Source organism: Dermacentor andersoni, chromosome 6 (genome assembly GCF_023375885.2).
Source record: "Dermacentor andersoni chromosome 6, qqDerAnde1_hic_scaffold, whole genome shotgun sequence".
NCBI lineage: Eukaryota > Metazoa > Arthropoda > Arachnida > Ixodida > Ixodidae > Dermacentor > Dermacentor andersoni.
The window spans coordinates 149,996,904-150,015,762 of record NC_092819.1 but is presented as its reverse complement, the minus strand read 5'-3'; the positions used below and the strand labels follow the sequence as shown (position 1 = coordinate 150,015,762).

Here is an 18,859-nt window from a genome sequence, read left to right as displayed (position 1 = left end):
TTTAGGGGCACCTTAAATAACCCCGAGTGGTCAAAATAAATCCCGAATGCTCCACTATACGGTGTGCCTCATAATTATCGCGGTTCCAGCGAGTAAAACCGCGCAATTTAGCACGTATTCCATTTTCTTTCTATCTTCGGCGTAGTGCTACCTCCGATTTCCCGTCACGAACGGCATCGCGCATCTGCGTGAAACAGCGCTCCGCACAGGAAGGTAGTGTTGCGTACTCCAGGGTAGCGTATCGTACTGCTGCCGAGTAGTAGCCGCGCCTGTCTATCGAAGCTCGACCGACGTTACTATTGGGTAGCGTGGCGTTGTCGGCGTGCTGCAGGCATCCGGTAGACCATGGCGACCGGGCAAGGACGAGTATTTCTAGTGCGAAACTTGCACGGTTTATTCAAAGGTTGATGAAAGATGATGAAAAGAGAATGAAGTGATCTAAAAAGTACATTTCGGAGCCCCTTAAATACGCTCTCTACAATCGCGGGAGGGATCTTGCTTCCGTCGACGTCACGTGACTGGCACAGAGTGATTCGCGGAAAGAGGACCCCTCCTCCTCTGGCTATACCGAGCCTCTGGTTATACCGAGCCTGCTGCAAGAAGGAGGGCGTCCCGCCTCCGGTTATAGCAAGCCTCGGGTCCGGGAATTGCAGACGCTTGTCCTCTTTTGGGCGTTGCTGGTTCGCGGAAGCTCCCCTGTTGAGCTTGACAGTTCGAGGAAAGGGTCCCTCTAAAGTCGCACACACACACACACAAAAGAGGCCTGAAAACACTGCGGGGCTTCCGCCAGACCGGCAGACACTCGAGATGACCATGGCGAATTAGGAAGTCACGCTTCATTTCGACGAGGCATGATGGGTGAAAGTCCTTTCTGCATGAGGTGCCAACAGTAGCAGGAGAAGTCACGCTTCATTTTGACGAGGCATGGTGTGAGAAAGTCCTTTCTGCACGAGGTGCCAACCGTAGCAAGAGAAGTCCCGCTTCATTTCGACGAGGCATGGTGGGAGAAAGTCCTTTCTGCACGAGGTGCTAGACGCCAGCCGTAACAGTAGCAGTCGCACAATGTTAGAGAAAGGAGGTGAACGCACGATGATTATGAATTAGGTATACAAGGTAAGCCCCCAAAGGGTGTTAAAAATCTTTGCAGAGACACGTGCACTTCACATGGTGCCTTTTCAACAGCGCTGCTACCACTCAACGTGCCAAGCCGTCAGGAGGGTAGCCAAGGAAGGTGGGGAAGGGCCCGTCCTGAAGTTTCTGAATACCAGCTGGCACGGCCGGGCTAGAGGGGTCGACGCGTGCGCAGCCAAACTAGAGGAGGCGCAGTTAACCGGCAGCGACTGCGCAGGGATATACCTGGCACACAGTTACGTGCCAGGTACACAGGTTCGCACTAGCGGGGGAAAACGCGCGCCGTGTGCCGCAGGTTGCAGAAGGCGCCAACAGTGGCGTGGGCACACTAGCGGGCGTCCTTGCCGCCGCGGCAAGAAAGCGAACCGCTGTCACCTGGATTCACTGCGAATCGACGATGCTGATTCTCTTCGCGCGTTTGCTCGCGCGAATGAATATGCCGCTCCTCGTTGGTATCCCCAATCGGCGGCGAGCGGCCTGTCGCAAAAGAGAGCTCCAACAACCATCCGCTTCCGCGGCAGGAAAAGTCGCCGCTCCCCCGCTTTCGCGGCACGCCGCGCGCGTTCATGCCGCTAGTGTGAACGTCTGCCGCCGTTACGCGGTCGAGTGCGAGGTTGTGGAACGTACGCGCAACACCTCGACGAAGCGATCTACTTTGTGTCGATGGCGGCCTGGCCCTCCGGAAGGCCGGCACCGAGGCCGTGACCGATAAAGAGAAGAATCGAAGATGCGGCGGCACTGTGTTACACACATAGATCGCGAACAGCGGTACGGCAAGCGCTTTATGGCCGAAGCCCAAGTTCTGTCCTCCAAAAGGAACTTTCAATTGTCGCTTACAGTCGCCATGCTAATTGTGTAACTTTTTAAACTAACATTATGTTTCTTTCTTTCCGTAGCATACGTTACATGTAATATAAAATGCTCAATGCCTTCTTACTGTATGTTTACTGTTATTAATGTAATTTTTGAAGTGAACTGCGATTACATATGCATTCCGTAAGACCATTTTTTTTCTTTCTTTCTATTGCTTTTCTGTAACTTGAAGTCAATGATGTAAATCAATACGCAACGAAGTCTTTTAGGTTGTTTCATCAATATTAGTCGCAGCGCGCGTTCATTGCAATAAGTTTGCCCAGATCGGTACCACCTAGGCAACAATAAATTCTCGAGCACCCGATTCTTGCTAATTCAAAAATAAATTAGGATGAACGCAGTGAATAATAATTACGGTTCGGCAGAATACTAGAACATTTACCTCACTGAAAAGAATGCTTAACGCTTAGAAATGGGCTACAGAAAATGCTGACATCTGTCACGCTTAGGTTTCACAGAATCTTTTCTCCCTCTCTTTCCCTCTCCTGTCTCCGAAAATGTCAAGAACAATGCCGAACGCTGTAGCCCACACCGACAAAGCATGTTAATGAGATCGTTGACCAACTATCAAAGAAACGTACTGCTCAGCGGGGGATAGCAACAAATATGCCGTGAACGCCATTTATATATATACAATTCGAGTAACCAGGATTTTTACACAGGAATTCGAAGACTTGGCAAATGCACCACGGTACCACCTTTGTTAAAGTGCGGATCACATGCATGGTTTTGAATGAGTCAATCGCGACTTTTGTTTGTTCAAAAGAATGGAAAGCCCTCTGAAAAGACCGCATTTTGGAAAAGGAGGGGGCACCAGCGCAAAGGGACAGCTGCCCTAGCCGCACTTCCCACGGAAAGGTTCCAGGGCTGTTTCGCGAAGTGCACGGAAAGACCGTCAGCGTGCGGAACTATACTGGTTCATGCCAACACAAGCGTTCGTTTTCTTTTGAAACGTGACCCCTGTTAACGGAGACGCGGCACGAATTGTACCCGACTTCTGTTGATTTAAACGTCCGAGTACCATACGATGAATGTGGCGTAGCACGTTTTGTATATTTTATTCGGAAACAGTGAATACACACAGACACGAAAACATAATTGGGTGAATAGATGTAGTGAGCGTCCCCTCTGGAACGGGGTGGTGGGTTGCGCCACCAAGCTCTTGCTATTATAATGCCTAATGTTCCACCTAGGTTTTAATAAAAAAAGAACCACGATGAATTCCCATAAACAAATTTCATGTGAACTCTGTTTTTGTGCGTCTCTGTATTTTGTGGTTTCCCTACTTTTCTTCCACCGATCTTCCGATCATTGTTTACCAATCTTTGTTCAAACGTTGCTCAAACCAAACGTTATTCCACCAATCTTTCAATCGTTGTGTGCAAATCGCAGCTCAGGCTGCATCACGCGCGCAGTCCCTTCCCGTTTCGTTGGCGCAAAGCTATGAACATGCACGTACACAAAAAGGGTACACAATCGTGCGTCTCACGAAAAACGCATGGAAAAAAAAAAGAGAAAGAAGGAAGGACTGTTTTACTTGGGATATGCCACCATACTTGGGACAATTTTGGCTCACACTCTCAGCAAGTCAGTGCTAATGGACAAGTGACCGGAAAACGATGTATTGAAGCGTTTCGAACGGGGGCGCCAAAGATAATCGCCGTGCTCGAACGTTCCATGGCTCATACGAGAATATCAGGAATGCCGTAATACTGGGTTCTATAAACGCTTGCAGCTTTCTTTTACAATAAAAAAATCTAGGTCAGTTACAGGTGCCACTGAATAGCCTGTGTTTTGTCAGAAATATTCAGGACACAATTTAGGGCTTAATATAATCATGGCTTGCAAGTCCAGCTGCCGCTTCCTGACCAATACTGCTGGGGTATAACCACACATACGAAAAAAAAAAAAAAGGAAGAGATAAGACCTTCGGGAGTTTATTTTGCATGAACGAGAACATACCATTTACAAGCGCGAAAGTGCCAGAGGCAAGTCAGCCGGAAAAAGCGCTCGTCTCGCACGAACGCATTGCGACACCGCTGATGCAACAAACACACTGTGCTTGTAACATTTCAGCGACGCAAATCACATCGCCACTTGCCTCATGTTACGCACAGAAACTAGCTGGACCTTCTCTCTCTCTCGACATTACGATCGCATACTTTGTCATATACCGTAAGCAGCTAGGCTGCAGAGAGAGCGCCGGCTAAGCAGGTGTGTCTGACGCAAGCAACCTGTAAATGCCAGTGTTCTGCCGGCTGGACAACGCCTGCGTATAACTGAAGCCTACACATTCACATTAAAAGCAAAAAAAAAAAAGCAACTGCAAAGTAATTAAGCCTAGACACCAAATCGAGATGTCCAATGAATACACTAAAATGGTGCCGGTGCGCGCGGCCGATTTTCAAGCACTTCGCTGAGGCGACGGCACAAGCGCTTTTTGATGTTTGCATGGTCGTGTTTTATTCGTATCTCAATGTGCAAGATGTAAGTAGTTTTCTCCCCTGCGACTTTATCCTCTCTCTTGCCTCCTTTCCCTTCCATCTAACAACACCCCACTCAGGTATCAACAGTGCGTTCAACATTGATTTGCCTTACTTTTCTTTATATAAAACAGAAATAAAAGAAAATATGTTACTTATTATACTACTACTGCTACTACAGTGAGTACCGGTATGCATAGGCCAACTTGTACCACCACAAAACGTGGCTAAATGTGGGCAAACAAGCGAAACCTCAACCCGAAGCAAACGTTTCGACAAAGGGGACTTGTCCCATTGCCCCCTCGCTCCGCCTTCCCGTGGACCCTTTGTCGTGTTCGAAGTTGCACGATCGCAGCATTGTCACGCAGATCGACCTGCTCGCTTTCAACCGTTAGCTGCAGCTGAAATATCGCATGTCTAACAAGAGACGATCAGACCAGTCGCACCATTCCTCTCGCAAGACTAGAGTTTCACGCCGCTTTCGAAAACGCGCGTGCGCCACGAACGTGCTGCGCATAGCCACGCCTACTGGAGGCTATCAATGACTCCTCTTTTTTGAGGAGTCAATACAGTTAAAGCACGCTGTTACTAATTAAAAATGTAGAAAGTACAGTAGCTTACCCAAGAGCTGTGCACAAGTGGAAATAGGCGACCAGCCGGCGTGAGGGCAGTGAAGGCCGTAGCAGCAACAGTCGCAAACAAGTGGCACAGGAAGCGCTGGAAGTGCTCGTGCTTTGAGAGGCGCGAACGGGCACGACTTGGCGCGGTTACCTTGCGACAATGCGCGCTAGCTGGCGCCACTATATAGTCAATATTTTACAAATAGTGAAATTTATATACAAGGATCGAGTGAAAAAATGTGTCCCGATAATTTTATAAAATGGGTATGATTGTTAATATTGTTGGGCGAAGATAAGTAACTGCCACGAACACAACACATAAAAAAAATCTTCGCCACTCAGACGCGACATCTGGCAGCCACAGCGGGAACCGGCTACAAGCATCCCAGTGGGACTGCGGACTGCGGTCCTTCCGGATTTTGGAGTTTTTTTAATCGCTTCGATCGTGGCGATGTGTGGACGAGGAATGTGACCCCCGGCCCGAAAAGGAAGGATGGAGCTGTCGCGCTGTAGGATCAGGCGCACCGGATGCAATGCCCTGAGAAGCTGTTAGTACGCTTTTTCTCATCCCTCGCCGTGTGCTGCACGCCCAACCACGGCGCGCGCGCGGTCGCATTGCGTATGTCTTTCTAATCGGTTCTCATTCGCCGCGCGAGCGGGCCTCCCATCTCCGCCGCCGCCGCTGTCAAAAGCGCGCCGCCGTCGGGCTAGCGGCGTGCGCTCGGCGTCGAATACTCGGCGCAGGATGTGGCCCACCCTCCCTGCAGCTTCCCGTGCGTGCATGCCGCACTGATGACCAGCGCAGAGATCTCGGCCCGAGCGTCGGGCATCTGTGCGGAGGAAGGGGGGAAGAAAAACGCAGAGACGAAGGAGCGCGTACGGCCGGAGCTCATCTCGGCGCGCGGGTGGGACGGGCCGCTTGCGCGCGCCCGACTCCATTGAAGCGCGCGGCGTCTGGCGATCACCAACGCGCGATTCGAAGATGTGCGTACGCGGCGACGTGCGGTCTGCGGTTTCACGACGAGGCGGAGTGTGCAACGCGCGCTGCCCGCACCTTTGCGATAGAGGCTACGGGCGCCGCCGGAGAGTGCAGGCGATCGCGCTTCTGTAGGAGCCGAGCAAACTCTGCATGTTGGCCGTAATTGCGAAACAGTGCTCGGTCGGGACCGCATCGTTTGCTCCTCCTCGATCCACTCTCTCCGTACGTTCGTGGGTGAAGAGCATATTACATCGACCTTTCCATATATACATGCGCTCCGGCTCCGGAGCGTACTACATACACTCTCACATATACTATGGTTACATCGATTTTTTTTTCTTCTCTTTCCGACCACCGCCTCGAAATCTTCAGGTTTCTATTGCACCGTGGGCCTCATCTGGGCGGACGGCGACTGCGTTTTCATCACACCGCTGCAGCCGCCCAAAAACTCGTCGACCAGTCATCATCAGGTCCACTTCTGCCGTCATCAGGTGCTCGGCTTGTTCAGGCGAGTGTGACCTAATTTTCTCTCGTCGCATCGCTTGGAGTGCGTCCTTGTCTACGTGATATCTCCCGAACCACGTATATCGCTTTTCTTACTTCAGAACAGAGCACAAAGCGCAGACGTTCTCTCGCGACGCAAAAAAAAAATATGTAATAAAATCGTACTCGATCGCCGAGCAGCGCTTCACATATCCTTTCACGTCGGGATCGCGCACATATATCGGCGCGCGTGCTCGTATTGAATAATTTATGGGCCAGTTTTTGATGCCTCAGTGGCGCTATAAAAGAGCCTCAGGGATGCTTCCAGCTATTTTATGTCCCCTTCTTATTTCTCTGCGTTGTGCATGCGGATCGATATCTAAAATCGCATATCGATGACCGTTCGTGTGTGAGCGCGCGCGGACGTGTTATCCGTGTGTTTTGTGCGGAGACGGATGGATGAAATGGTCCGCGGGAAAGAAGAATCGCGTGGTCGTTCCAGAGGCCTGAATTTCTTCCCGCGTGTATCTTGGCCTGATCCCGTGCGAAGCCGAGGCTGCACCAGTGCCAATTTACATCCTAAACCGTCAAATTGCGACGACGGCTTTGCAGAAAGCGTGCTCAGCCACAGTACTATGTGTGGTGCGGTGAAGTGTCCTTTGAGTGCAAACGTTACGATGTTCGCACAACCTCCGTGGCCTACGTACTTACTTTACGCCTACACTTGAAGGCCGAACGTTAATAAAATGCTCGAAGGTAAAATACATTGATGCGAATATGTCTGCCTAAAACGTGGTTTAGTCTTGCAAACGAACTTTTCATTCACTAGGCCTAAACTTCGTTTGGGGACTTGCACATGTGTGGAGGAATGTATGCTATGTTATAATACGATGCGCGACATAGTTCTGTGTGTTAATAGCGCCTATCCATAAAATTAGAGAACAGTGGCTTTGCAAATCACTTTTTGCTTCTTCTTGATTCGTCATGCTGTGACGTCGTGAGACGTATGGCAATTAAAAATTTGCCTAATTTATATGCTGCAGATGAGAAAATTAACTGTATGCATATTTCTTTTTGTCTTTTTAATTATATATTTGTTAAATATGCATTCAGCTCTATTGTAAAGACCACGTGCTTTTATATTCCGCGCAATCAAGGAAATTGTAGACTGAACAGGAAGAGCTTAGATTTGATCAGTGGCAACTGCTGGAGGATATTCATATTTCTGTTATGCACTTAATTGATATCAATATACCCAGTAATTGCAAGCAACGGATACCGGAGTCTCAGGGCTTACATCCTGACTCACGAACGCATGATATTTTCGTTGCCACATGCTTTGCAGTTGAGGTGAGCTTCTCCATGTTGCTAATTATATGAGGAACATTATACTGAAACTGCACATGCATGGTTAGGCAACTACAAAACTTCCCTCATGGATTCAGTATATGTATCACTTTGTCATATCAATGAAACATTGCTTCCATTATTTGTCAACAAAAGCTGCATTTAGTATTATATACATTATATGAACTTGCTACAATCGGGAAATTGTGCATTCACCTAGGAAACATATTTAGCTGGGTAGTGAGAACACATCAAATGGGTAATTGAGCTACTGAGTCAAGTAAGAACAAATTCTATCTGGTATTGCTAGATATATCTTTTACTGAAGTAACCGATGTGGGTTTTTTTATTTTCAGTGTTAAAATATAGCCACGAAATCTTTTTATTTTCTTCAAAAACAATATATTTGGCACTGTATGGTGACATTTCATGTAAATTGAACTTCGATATAATTTGAACACGAACTAATGAATTATCAGACATAACGAAGTAAATAATGTCTCACCGCTGTTACTAGTGCAAATTATGTGTGTTTATAGCGAATATCAGATATATAATGAAGCTATCTTTGTGCCAGATCCTACTTTGTTAAAAGTGGCCTTCGACTTACAATTGTCCGTCTGGCTCCATTGTTAACATATGTTTGACATTGTGCATGCTTCAAACCATCTGCTGCTTGCATTTTCGACTACAACTGATTGCATTCAGCATTGTAGCCACCATCAAGTTAGTGAGGGTAACAAACATATGTAATTAGCTGCAGAACTGCTTGTTTCATTTGGCAATTGATCACAGAAGGGAGTTGTGACAGGTTGACTCATAGCTCCTGATGGCTATCAATGAAGACTCTCGGAATGTCATTGACCTTCTTTCTATAGTGATACGAGAATTATTCATTCTTTTTGAACTAATGACCTTTCTTTTTTCGTATGCTTTGCATATATGGGGCAAAAAACAGTCAGTTGGCATAGTTACATTCCTGTGAAGCTATGGTTTCTCACGTTTTTTTTTGGTGATATTTCTGAGCAAGTAATTCTGCCCATGGTTTACCTGATATTTAAAATTGACCCTGTAATGTTATAAGTGCTTCATTTTATCCAAGCTTTCTTTCTTATTTTTTCCCACTTTCTTTGTTTAATCAGCATAGAGTGTCTTTTCTGTGCATGAAACAAATGTCTTGTAAATAATTAATACCATAACGAAGTATATTTGCTCATTTTAGGTCTTTTTCTTTTTTGCAACAACTATAGTAGCTTCCAGACTGCTTTCGCATAATTCTAAGCTGAGTAAGTGATACAGTACGGAAAAAATGTATATGAAAAATGTAATTGCTATCAAAATCTGGTGCACATAGGGAAAAAAAATTGCGAGTAGCACTTCAAGAAAAAAAAAGTTATTCTGAGCAGCACTTTGTGAAAAACAAAATATCTATTTTCTACATTATCTATTGTTACTTTGATGATGTACATTTCCCAGTTGCTGCTATGTGCACAGTGCAAAAGATACTAGCATTGCCCTCTTCTTTAGCTGTTTTTATTCCAACAGCAGCAGTGCTATGGCTGTTGCTATCTATATATATTCTATCCAAAGGAGAAACCATACATATCTTTATTTTACTATATTAAAACTATAATTGCATTTCAAAGATACAGCTTTTGATACAGTCACTCAAGACTTGTTATGGTCTGCAACCACATCTCTCGGGTCTGCAAAGCCCCACCAGTTCTCAATGTCCCTTGACTCTTTATCGCTTGGTCAGAGAGCTAATATATGTAAACCATGTGGTCCCTGAAGTTGGACATACAAACTAACACCTTTCTCATCCCCGTAGGTGCTTCCAAGGGGACTATTCTGAAATTTACTTTTACCTGTGCATATAGATCCGTGAGCTGAATGAGGGTGACAGGAAATGTTCTGGTAGCATTCATAAGCCCAACGTGTCTCGTTTGTGTTCACAGTTCTGCACTCGTACCACTTTTCTGACTCTGCCATTCATTTCAAAGCTTTCCCCAATCTCATACAGTCTTACTGAACTTGTGAAAAACATGTAACACCAGCAAATTTGACTCTAGGCCTCTCTACTTCAAGCTCGGCACACTGCTGACTTATACCAGTGTCACACAGTCACTTTTAGTAGCGATCGGGCCTGATCTGGATTTCAATTCTCCACCACGATTGGTTTGGTTCCGCTGCTTGCGCAAAGGAACCAATCACAACCTAGAAATTTGATCGGGCTTGATCACATTAGAAAGTGCACCGTGGGACGTCAGTATCAGCCGCAAGTTCATTGGTATCAACATTGGTGCAGCCGAACTAGTGGCTTTGGCTGAGCAGAATGAATTGGTGTCAGTAGCAGCAAGAAAGTAGGAGCAAGAACGATGATGATAATGACGATGAAAGATGGCAGAGAGGATACAATGCACAAAGGGATCAAAGAAAGGTAAACTGCTTTTTTTAACTAAGAAATGCGGGTGTGCAAATATTTTAAACTGAAAATTCAATTGAATTTTTTAATTGAATTGAATTTTATTTCTCGTTCATTCAAACGAGGGTAGACTGAGACTAAAGACATAAAGCCTGACAAAGGTCTCAGCCCCCGTGAATAACAGGTTTGACAGCAGATCACACACATATGCACAATTTTGCACATTACAACAGCATTGGTTACTGTGAAAATTCCAGGTAGCAATGTCCATGGTCATTAGTTTCTTCAAATTTATAGTACAATGTACAGCAACAGCTAAGTACAACTAAGCATTTCAGATTCTAATGGTATGCCAAAATTGTACAATTGTACAATTATACACGAAATAAATGTCAGCGAATTTATAGAGCAATATAGGGCAACAACATGCACAAAAAAAAAAAAAGATATATTGGCAAATTCAATTGCGTCTTTGAACTGTATAGTCACTATTCGTAAATACAAATACATATATTTTGAACAGTTCTAAAATATTTTATATCATTAGCTGTGGATGACCAAATATAATTAAGGTTGGAGCAAAAGTGGGACGAATTTCTTCCCAGAATTTGTACTAAACATAAAACATGAGAAAGTTACCTAGCAAAGCACTTAAGGAGCCAGAGTTTTATGGCTAAACTGTTGTCATTGTACTGGTTGAGGATCCTTGAGCACACAAGCAAACTGTTTATTTGTTCCCGATGCTTTGTGCTTTTACTGAATAACACTTCATAATGTGCAGTATGGTGACAGAAGCTTGCTGACATGCTGAATATACTAAGATATGAATATAGTTTTTATTAATGGTGAAAATGGCCTGTTCTATATCTAAAAAAAAACATTTGATATGCAATTTGATTTGTTTCTGGCACTATATTAGTTCATATTTGATTAATTCTCAAAAATTTCTATTTGCACACCTCTAATGGAAGAGTAGCAGCAACTGGAGTAGCTATCTCTACCTGTCTATTAATTATCAATGCAGTGAACCAACAGAAATTATGGCGCCTTGATCAAGTCAAAATAAAAGGTCAATGTTGTGCAGCCCTTATTGTCTTCTTTACCACACAAGCCTGGCATGGTGATGTGGTTATGTATACTATTCCCATGCATGTCACAGGGAGCACTATAAATTGCCAGTTACAAGTCCCCAAACAAGTGGGATGTGTCTGTCCTCATTCACTTCAGGAAATTAGTTCCTGCATCAGTTCTTGCATCAGTGACTGGCACATAAAGAAAATGCCTCCGTTATTCAACAACAGTGATCATGCCACGGTCATGCACCACATGGACAAACAACCCAAACCACCAGCAATGGAGGAGACAGCTCAAAGCACAAACAGTCGGTTTAAGAGGGACTAAAAGAGAGATTTTCCTGATCTTCTGTCCAAAGTACGCCCTTGCCAAGAACCAAGTGACTTCTGAAAACTTGGCCACTTCTTTTAACCTTGCCTTTAAGAAAAAACATGACAGTAGAGTCTGTCAATCTTTCTTTTGGGGGGGGGGGGGGGGGGGGGAGGGGAGCATACAAAGTGATTAAGTGATTGCAGTGTCACCAAATCTCAATGGCGTGACACTTTGCGGCTTGTCTATAGTCTGTACTCGAATATTGTCTATGCAGCGAAAATTTCCACTCCTGAACACCTATAGTTTACATGTACTGCACACCTACCAACTTTTACGATTTTATCATGAAATGCTGGATTTTTTAGTGCTCGTCTGTGTTTGTAACCTCTACACAAATATTTTACTATATTTTCATTTTTGGGGCATTTTAGGGCAAGAACAACTTGAAAAAAAGAAAAAGACATGCAGTTGCTAAGTGACCTTCATTATCCAATTTTTCAGACCTCTTGTGTCTGTTCCGCCTATAAAAACACTATGCACTGTTGCCGTGACAAGTTCGTGTTTTTTTGGTTTCATCTCTATCATACCTGTTTCAAAAAGATGTGTGAAACCTTTCCATGATCATTTGTTTGTGTAATCTGATTGTGGTTTTTGTGTCTTTCTGCATGAATGTTTTTTTTTGTTGTTAACAGCAAATAAGAATGAATGTTTTCGGTCAACCACTACGATGCTTGCCCTGTGTATGAGGTGGCCAGGTTAACCTCAAGCCTGGTCTTTGTCGCTACTTTGTTGCAGCATAAACTTCAATTCAAATCAAATTATACAGTCGTTCCTGTGAGTGTTGCATTAATAAACTTTATAAACATTTCTCCTTGTCTGTGGCACACTTCATTGTTGCTGTGGAGCAAGGTCCCTCTTTTCTTAGTATTTTAGTATTTTTTACCTTCCACTGTAGCGTATCTTTAATTCTAAGGCAACTCTGATCTGGGTCGTACATTCTTGTGTCAACTTGCAAACACGTTTGATCCCTGCTTGTGGAAGCTTGAGTGAATATAGACGTTCTGCACCTGTCATTCAGGGTTGACAAGAGTGGAGATTCAGCTTTGTCGGTGCAACATATTTATAAGTTTATTGCACAAAGCCACTGAAGTTGGAGCGGAAATCCAGGTTAGTCGGTTATTCATGATCATCTAATAACAGAACATAAAACTAGAGACAAACAGAGCAATGTTTATGTCTCTTCTGTGTTTGTCCCTTGTTTTGCATGGTGTTATTGGAAGTTAGAGCTTGTGCTATGTCCTTGTGGCTTTGCGTGATGAACTTATGGCAGGGTTCCCAGGCTTGGCTAGCTTGTACCAAATTGGTTACATACTGTTGGTGTCTGTTAGCTACAAAAATTTTGGAGATGCACTCGGCTGCATTCAAACTTTTTCTTGTGTTTAAACATAATACTAAGTCTAACATGCCTCTCATGTTTGCACTGAGTAGTGTCGAACATGGGTTTCTGTGACAACCATTTGTTTGCCACTTAGCTACTTTCTTGGCTGCTTTCGAGGACTATATTCACAAGAGTCCTTCTACTGAAGAGCCCTTCCTGATTGGCCATCGTTCAGGCTCTGCTCTTCATGATGGCAATCAGCTTGATAATGAGACAATCGCCACAGCTGTGGCCAACTGTAAACAACATTTTGATGGCTAAGTTTAGTACACATGCACAAACGCCCTGGCTACTGTGGCAGCCCAGTGGTAGAGTATCACAGATGTAATGCAAAAGGTTTGGCTCCTAACTACAGCACGTTGCCTTTTCATCCACTTTCATTTCACTTTTTCATGCACTTTCAGTTAAAAAGGACAGATAATTTCACATATGTTTTTTCTGGCTGTTCATCATCTGTTGGCTTCATGTTGTTGTAAATTGAAAAAAAAAATTAATCCCGCAGTGTCCCTTATTCTTTTAGCTTGTTGCATAACAGAAGTTTTGTGAATACAGGCCTTTGTCTTGCTGACTAGTGAGGACTGGATAGTTTCTTGCCTACTCTTGGGCACTCCGTGGATACTCATGTGTTTGGGGCTGAGCAATGTGCCTGACGTTACGGTGCAGGACGGTGCACGGCCTGTGCTACAGCAGCCCCAAGAAATGGCCCCCGCTGATCAGCGTGGTGGCCGAGCGGGTGGACGACGGCTCCCTGGAGCTCTCCATCTGGCGCATGAACACGGCCGTCCAGTGTGTCTCCTTCTCCAAGTGGGCCATCCTGGCTTTGCCCCAGCTGCCCGTCCTGCAAGGTGGGCGCATCCTTCCCTGCACTGTTTGTTTGCCTTTTTTTCACACAGCAGGGGCTATATTGCTGGCTCATGCTTCTAGTTGTTTTCACGTCCACCAGGATCGCCAGTGTTCATCACAAGAATCCCCATGTGCGTTGCACGAATTTATAACAAAATAAATAAAGAACGAATGGTTGTAGTGCTCCGCAAGAATTTCAACTTCAAACCCTTGATTCGCCACTCGTAGGTTTTACCTCACAGCCATTCTGCCAATGCTACAGCAGAGAAGAATACTGCACCTAGACAACGTGGTCATGCCACCAGCTACTACGGTTGGTTGACACACTGTGACTTAGTAATGCCATGCTTTGAAAGCTTCTGCATCGACCACCACCTAGATGAAAGCATTTAAATGAAGCCAGTGATCAGAAGTAAAAGGCAGTATAGAAAGGTGGAGGAAAGATAGGCTGTCTCTCCATTTCGCCACCACCACAGAGTGTCACCTCCACAAACAAAAAAGACAAGGGTGAGAGCCGACATTGAAGAAAATTCCCTTCTTTTCAAAAACAGATTGCTCAGGTGCACTGCAAATGTTAGCTCCAACCAATTCTGCATGATAGAGGGCAAGACTTATTGTGCACAACATTGCACCACCTATCACGTCACTACTTTGAATTGTTGACAAAGTTGCTATCTTCGTGTTTTATTGAAATGAAAACGAGAGAAGGAGGTCCATAATGTAATCCAAATTCTTGGCACTAACTGCTGGTTCGTCATCATCACTGGACAATCCCCATAATGAGTCCTGTTCAAAGACCGGTGTAGGTGGCAAAGAAGGCAGCTTTGAGGAGACAATATATAAGTGTGCATCGATGAAGACTGCTTTACTGTCTAGTGGCAGACAGCAAAGACAAGTAGTTTTCTTTGTGTGTGTGCTATAGTGAAAGCTGTATTGTTTTGCTTTTTGATTTTCTTTTTTCTGTTGCATTGTCATAAAATTGTCATTGTACTCTTACCTGCATCGTCACATACTGTCAAGGGTGGCAATTATAGGTCTCATTAAGTGCTTGATTCCACTTTTCACCGATAGTAACTTCCAAAACATTTTCTGGAAATTAAACTGATTTAGATTGAATTGACCAGGTAGCTGCAAGATATTGCTACGGAACAATATGTGCGATCACGAAAAGGCGAGCAGTGTGAAGACGACGACGACGATTAGAAGCTAGCGCGGGCTGTTGCCTCTTGGCCAAGCGCCTACGTTACAATATAGTGGAATCAATCAGCCATACTTACAAAATGAGTCGGCTTTCTTCAAGGCTTACTCACATAGAAAAAACTGTAGACATACACTTGAGGTAACGAGTCTGAACTGTGGATTAACATAACTAAAGGGGTGCTAAAGAGAAACATTTTTGGAGCTGTATTAGTAAATTCCCCTAACACAATACGTAGAAAATAATTTTTATCGTGACAAGGTACTTAATAAGAAAAAAAAAATATGCAGAAGTGAAAGACTAGTGCTGAAGCTACCTTGGAGGTTGCTGCACCAGATTGCCCTAACATCATGAATTTGGCGCTGTCTTCTCTGGCCTAGTTAATTTTTCACCGGTAAAGGTTGACTCCATTGTATTGTAAAAGGTCCAAAGACTGAACCTAGTAAGTTTCAAGAACTTCCACTGAGCCACAACTCCTCAAATGAAAAAAAAAAATTACTTCGAAATTCATGTCGCACTGACGCAGCAGCGCTGGGGTGTTGGCGTTAAATTAAAACAATAATAATAATAAAATTTGGCCTTGATTTTCTTTCTATAATCAGTCTTTTACCAAGAAGTCAATGAATATAAGGTTTTGAATGAATACTTTATCAACTAAACAGATTGAGTGTTTATCTTCAGTGCCCTTTTATGTGGTACTTCCCTTTTAGTTGGGATTAAGATTAAGAAGTGGGAGTTGGGCTGCTTATGTGACGGAGGTTGAGCAGATAAATGACAGTCTGTTAGATAAGAGGATAAATGCCAAAGAGACAGAGTTTATTTATTTATTTATTTATTTATTTATTTATTTATTTATTTATGACAGATTGTAAACACTAGTGACATGCGTAGTATGACATCACTTTGTCCTCCACAATTTTAAACTGTGAAGTGAATGAAGGATGCTGATGTGAATGAACAGAAGTGGAACACTGTCATGGACAGCGGAGGACTTGATGCAGCATTGAGATTAGAACATTTGCAGATGTAGGCTGGGTTTGGTCTATGCACGACAGAATTGACTTGAAATTTCCAGAAGGGATCTTCATTCTGCCACAAACTTGCTGTTGTTGATATCATTATTTATTAGTACAACTGGTATGTACTACTACTACCACTACTACCACTACTATATTACTGCTACGAAATAACAATAATTGTACCAGCTTTCATTAAATGTTTCGTCTAATATGCACACACACAAAAAGAAGATAATGAGCCTGCCTATGTCGAGCTTGCCTGGTGCGTCCTTGCAGCAGTGACCATCTCATTTAAAAAGAATTCTGCTTCATACGTGCACAATAGAGGATAAAGCATCGTCTTTGCCCACCATAGTAGCTTATTTAGGTACGGCGCTCTATTGCTGCGCACCTGATGACAGGTTTGTGTCCCAGCCGCATTTTGATGGAGATGCAAGAACACTTGTAATGGCATGTTGAACTGGGCTGGTTGGCGCATCCTTGGTAGGGAATCGAAGAGCACTTCAGACAGGATGCTGAAGACAGGACAGGGCAGCGCTGTTACTCAGTACTGTGTCTGTCGTCCTTACTTTGTCCTGTCTGAATTGCTGTTCGATCCCACTCTAAGAACACTTGTATATTGTGCTTCGGGGGCATGTTAAAAGGCACCTGGGTAGTGAACGTTAAAGGAGCACTAAAGAAAAAAATAATTTCGGCTGCAATAGTAATGACTCTTCATCAATACTGATAAAGCCACTCTTACCATGAGAAGAGGCTTTGTAAGCAATAAAAAGTAGAAATACGAAAGACGGGTGTCGTCTTGAAATTCCCGCACCATTCAGCCATGACATTATGTCCATGGATATTTATGGCATCTGCTTAGGCCCAGTTATTATTTATTGGTAAAGACCGACAACACTGTATTCTAAAGATGCCGAACACTACACTTACGGTGGTGGGAATGCTGTGCCAATGTTGCTCTTATGCTGATTATATTAAAGGGCCTGAAAACTGGCCAGAATGTGTTGTGAGACGATGATGGAAATGAAATGGCCATCTTTTATAGTGATAGAATCGAGCATGCTGCTAGTTATTTACGTAGGAATTATAATTTCAAATTCTCAAAGACAGTTACAAAAACCAATAAGTGTCGCGGCCTGGCGGTGAAATCTTGGTGCTCCGGATGTATTCTATGAGATTACTGTACCCAAGTCGGCTGTTATTAAGTGTAGCATATTTAATGCTCAAAATTGCAGTTTGTACATTATTAGACTCTTGCGGCTTTATTCTATGCATATTGTGAAGTAAAAAAAGTCGATGGCAATAACGAGCAGCAAACGTGTCCCACGATGCATTGCAGCGCATATGCTGTCATATGTGTGCGAATTTACAAGTAAGTACTCAGAGCTGTGGCCTCCCTGTGAGATAAAAAATGCCATCAGCTAGTTGTGCTGTAAATGTGTGCCAGCACTACGTACAATATTAGCACACGCATGGCTATGGCCAGACACTGAACTGCATATCACGTGTAAAAGCGTCATTTCACTTTCAATAACTTACCTTGGCTTGGCTAAAAAACACCCTTGACTGGTTAGTGGCTAAAGCAGTTACACAGGAAACCACAAAAACATATAGCTATTATTGTAGACACAATTTAACACTGTGGAAAACATGAATCGCAGGAACGTCGGCTTGATAAACAAAATAACACTTTCTCACAGCTGTAGTCACACCTGTTATCTCCCTTCCACCAATGCTGGCATACAATTGCTATCGCACCCACTTATCAATGTTTTCAGCATGCACTACATCCTCACTGCAGGTAAAAAAATTTCTGAGATAAAGTTTTCCACAGCATTTTCCATGCTACCACTACATGATTACACAGTCTGACTGGTAAGCTTTCCATAGCAGTGGAAAGAAATATGGGTACCATAAAAATTGCTTGTCAGTCCCTTTAATGTTGGCAGACATCTTGAGATGCACTTGATAGAATTTTTCTGCCTTAATTGCACCATTCTTGCACCATGACATACTTCCGGTGGTGCAAAAGTTGGGGAGTTACCACACCATACAATACAAAGCTTGGCACTGCTGCATTCATCGGCTGCATTAGTTTGTGGTGTTATAGCCAGTGAGGTACAAACAACGCAGAACAACACCATTCATTCGAACAAATAATGGGTGTCAAGACCAAGACGATCAGCTACCCTTGCTTTTAAATATTGCTGAGAAGGAAATAAGCTTTAATACACCTACACTTAAAAACCATTATATGAACCTTTTCTGCTAAATCATGACATTTCGTACATATAAATAGAGTGCACCCTGAGCTGTAATCCTGGTATAAAAAGAGAACTCTGTGTCCTGAAGTATGTGTTGTTTTGTGTAGCATTTCAAGTTTGTTAGATATAAGTTCATGTGAATGATCTGTGTGCAACGTGCACGAAAAGAGTATGGCACTAAGTGTGTGCACAATGTAATAGACCTGTATAAAATGTAAATGTACCTGTATGTCAAATGATAACAGAAGCCGGCACCTCTGTCAGGACACACGGCCTTTAGCTCTTGCTGAAAAGCGAGAATATTTTTTGAGAGATTTTATTGTACTAAACTGGTTTTGTGTCCATTTAATGTTTGCTGACTTAAGCTGCG

At 43.8% G+C, this 18,859-nt stretch overlaps 2 protein-coding genes across 7 annotated transcripts in view; one reads left to right on the top strand and one right to left on the bottom strand.

The window, feature by feature from the left end:
• The window catches only part of LOC126523503 (glutathione S-transferase 3, mitochondrial-like), an 82,093-nt gene extending 76,847 nt beyond the window's left edge, over positions 1 to 5,246 (bottom strand). Inside the window, exon 1 of one of the 2 annotated variants that reach the window (XM_055066887.2) lies at positions 5,109 to 5,246. The gene's annotated coding sequence lies outside the window, so the exon portion shown is untranslated. The remainder of the gene's footprint in view (positions 1 to 5,108) is intronic. The other variant, XM_050172112.3, reaches the window with a different exon arrangement.
• Positions 5,247 to 5,477: 231 nt separating this feature from the next.
• LOC126523500 (WD repeat and coiled-coil-containing protein-like) overlaps positions 5,478 to 18,859 on the top strand; it is a 78,483-nt gene continuing 65,101 nt past the window's right edge. For all 5 annotated transcript variants that reach the window (XM_050172110.3, XM_050172107.3, XM_050172109.3 and 2 more), the window contains exons 1-3: positions 5,478 to 5,655; positions 6,459 to 6,594; positions 13,829 to 14,010. In XM_050172110.3, coding sequence (XP_050028067.2) covers positions 5,601 to 5,655; positions 6,459 to 6,594; positions 13,829 to 14,010 — 373 coding nt within the window. In that variant the 5' untranslated portion in view covers positions 5,478 to 5,600. The remainder of the gene's footprint in view (positions 5,656 to 6,458; positions 6,595 to 13,828; positions 14,011 to 18,859) is intronic.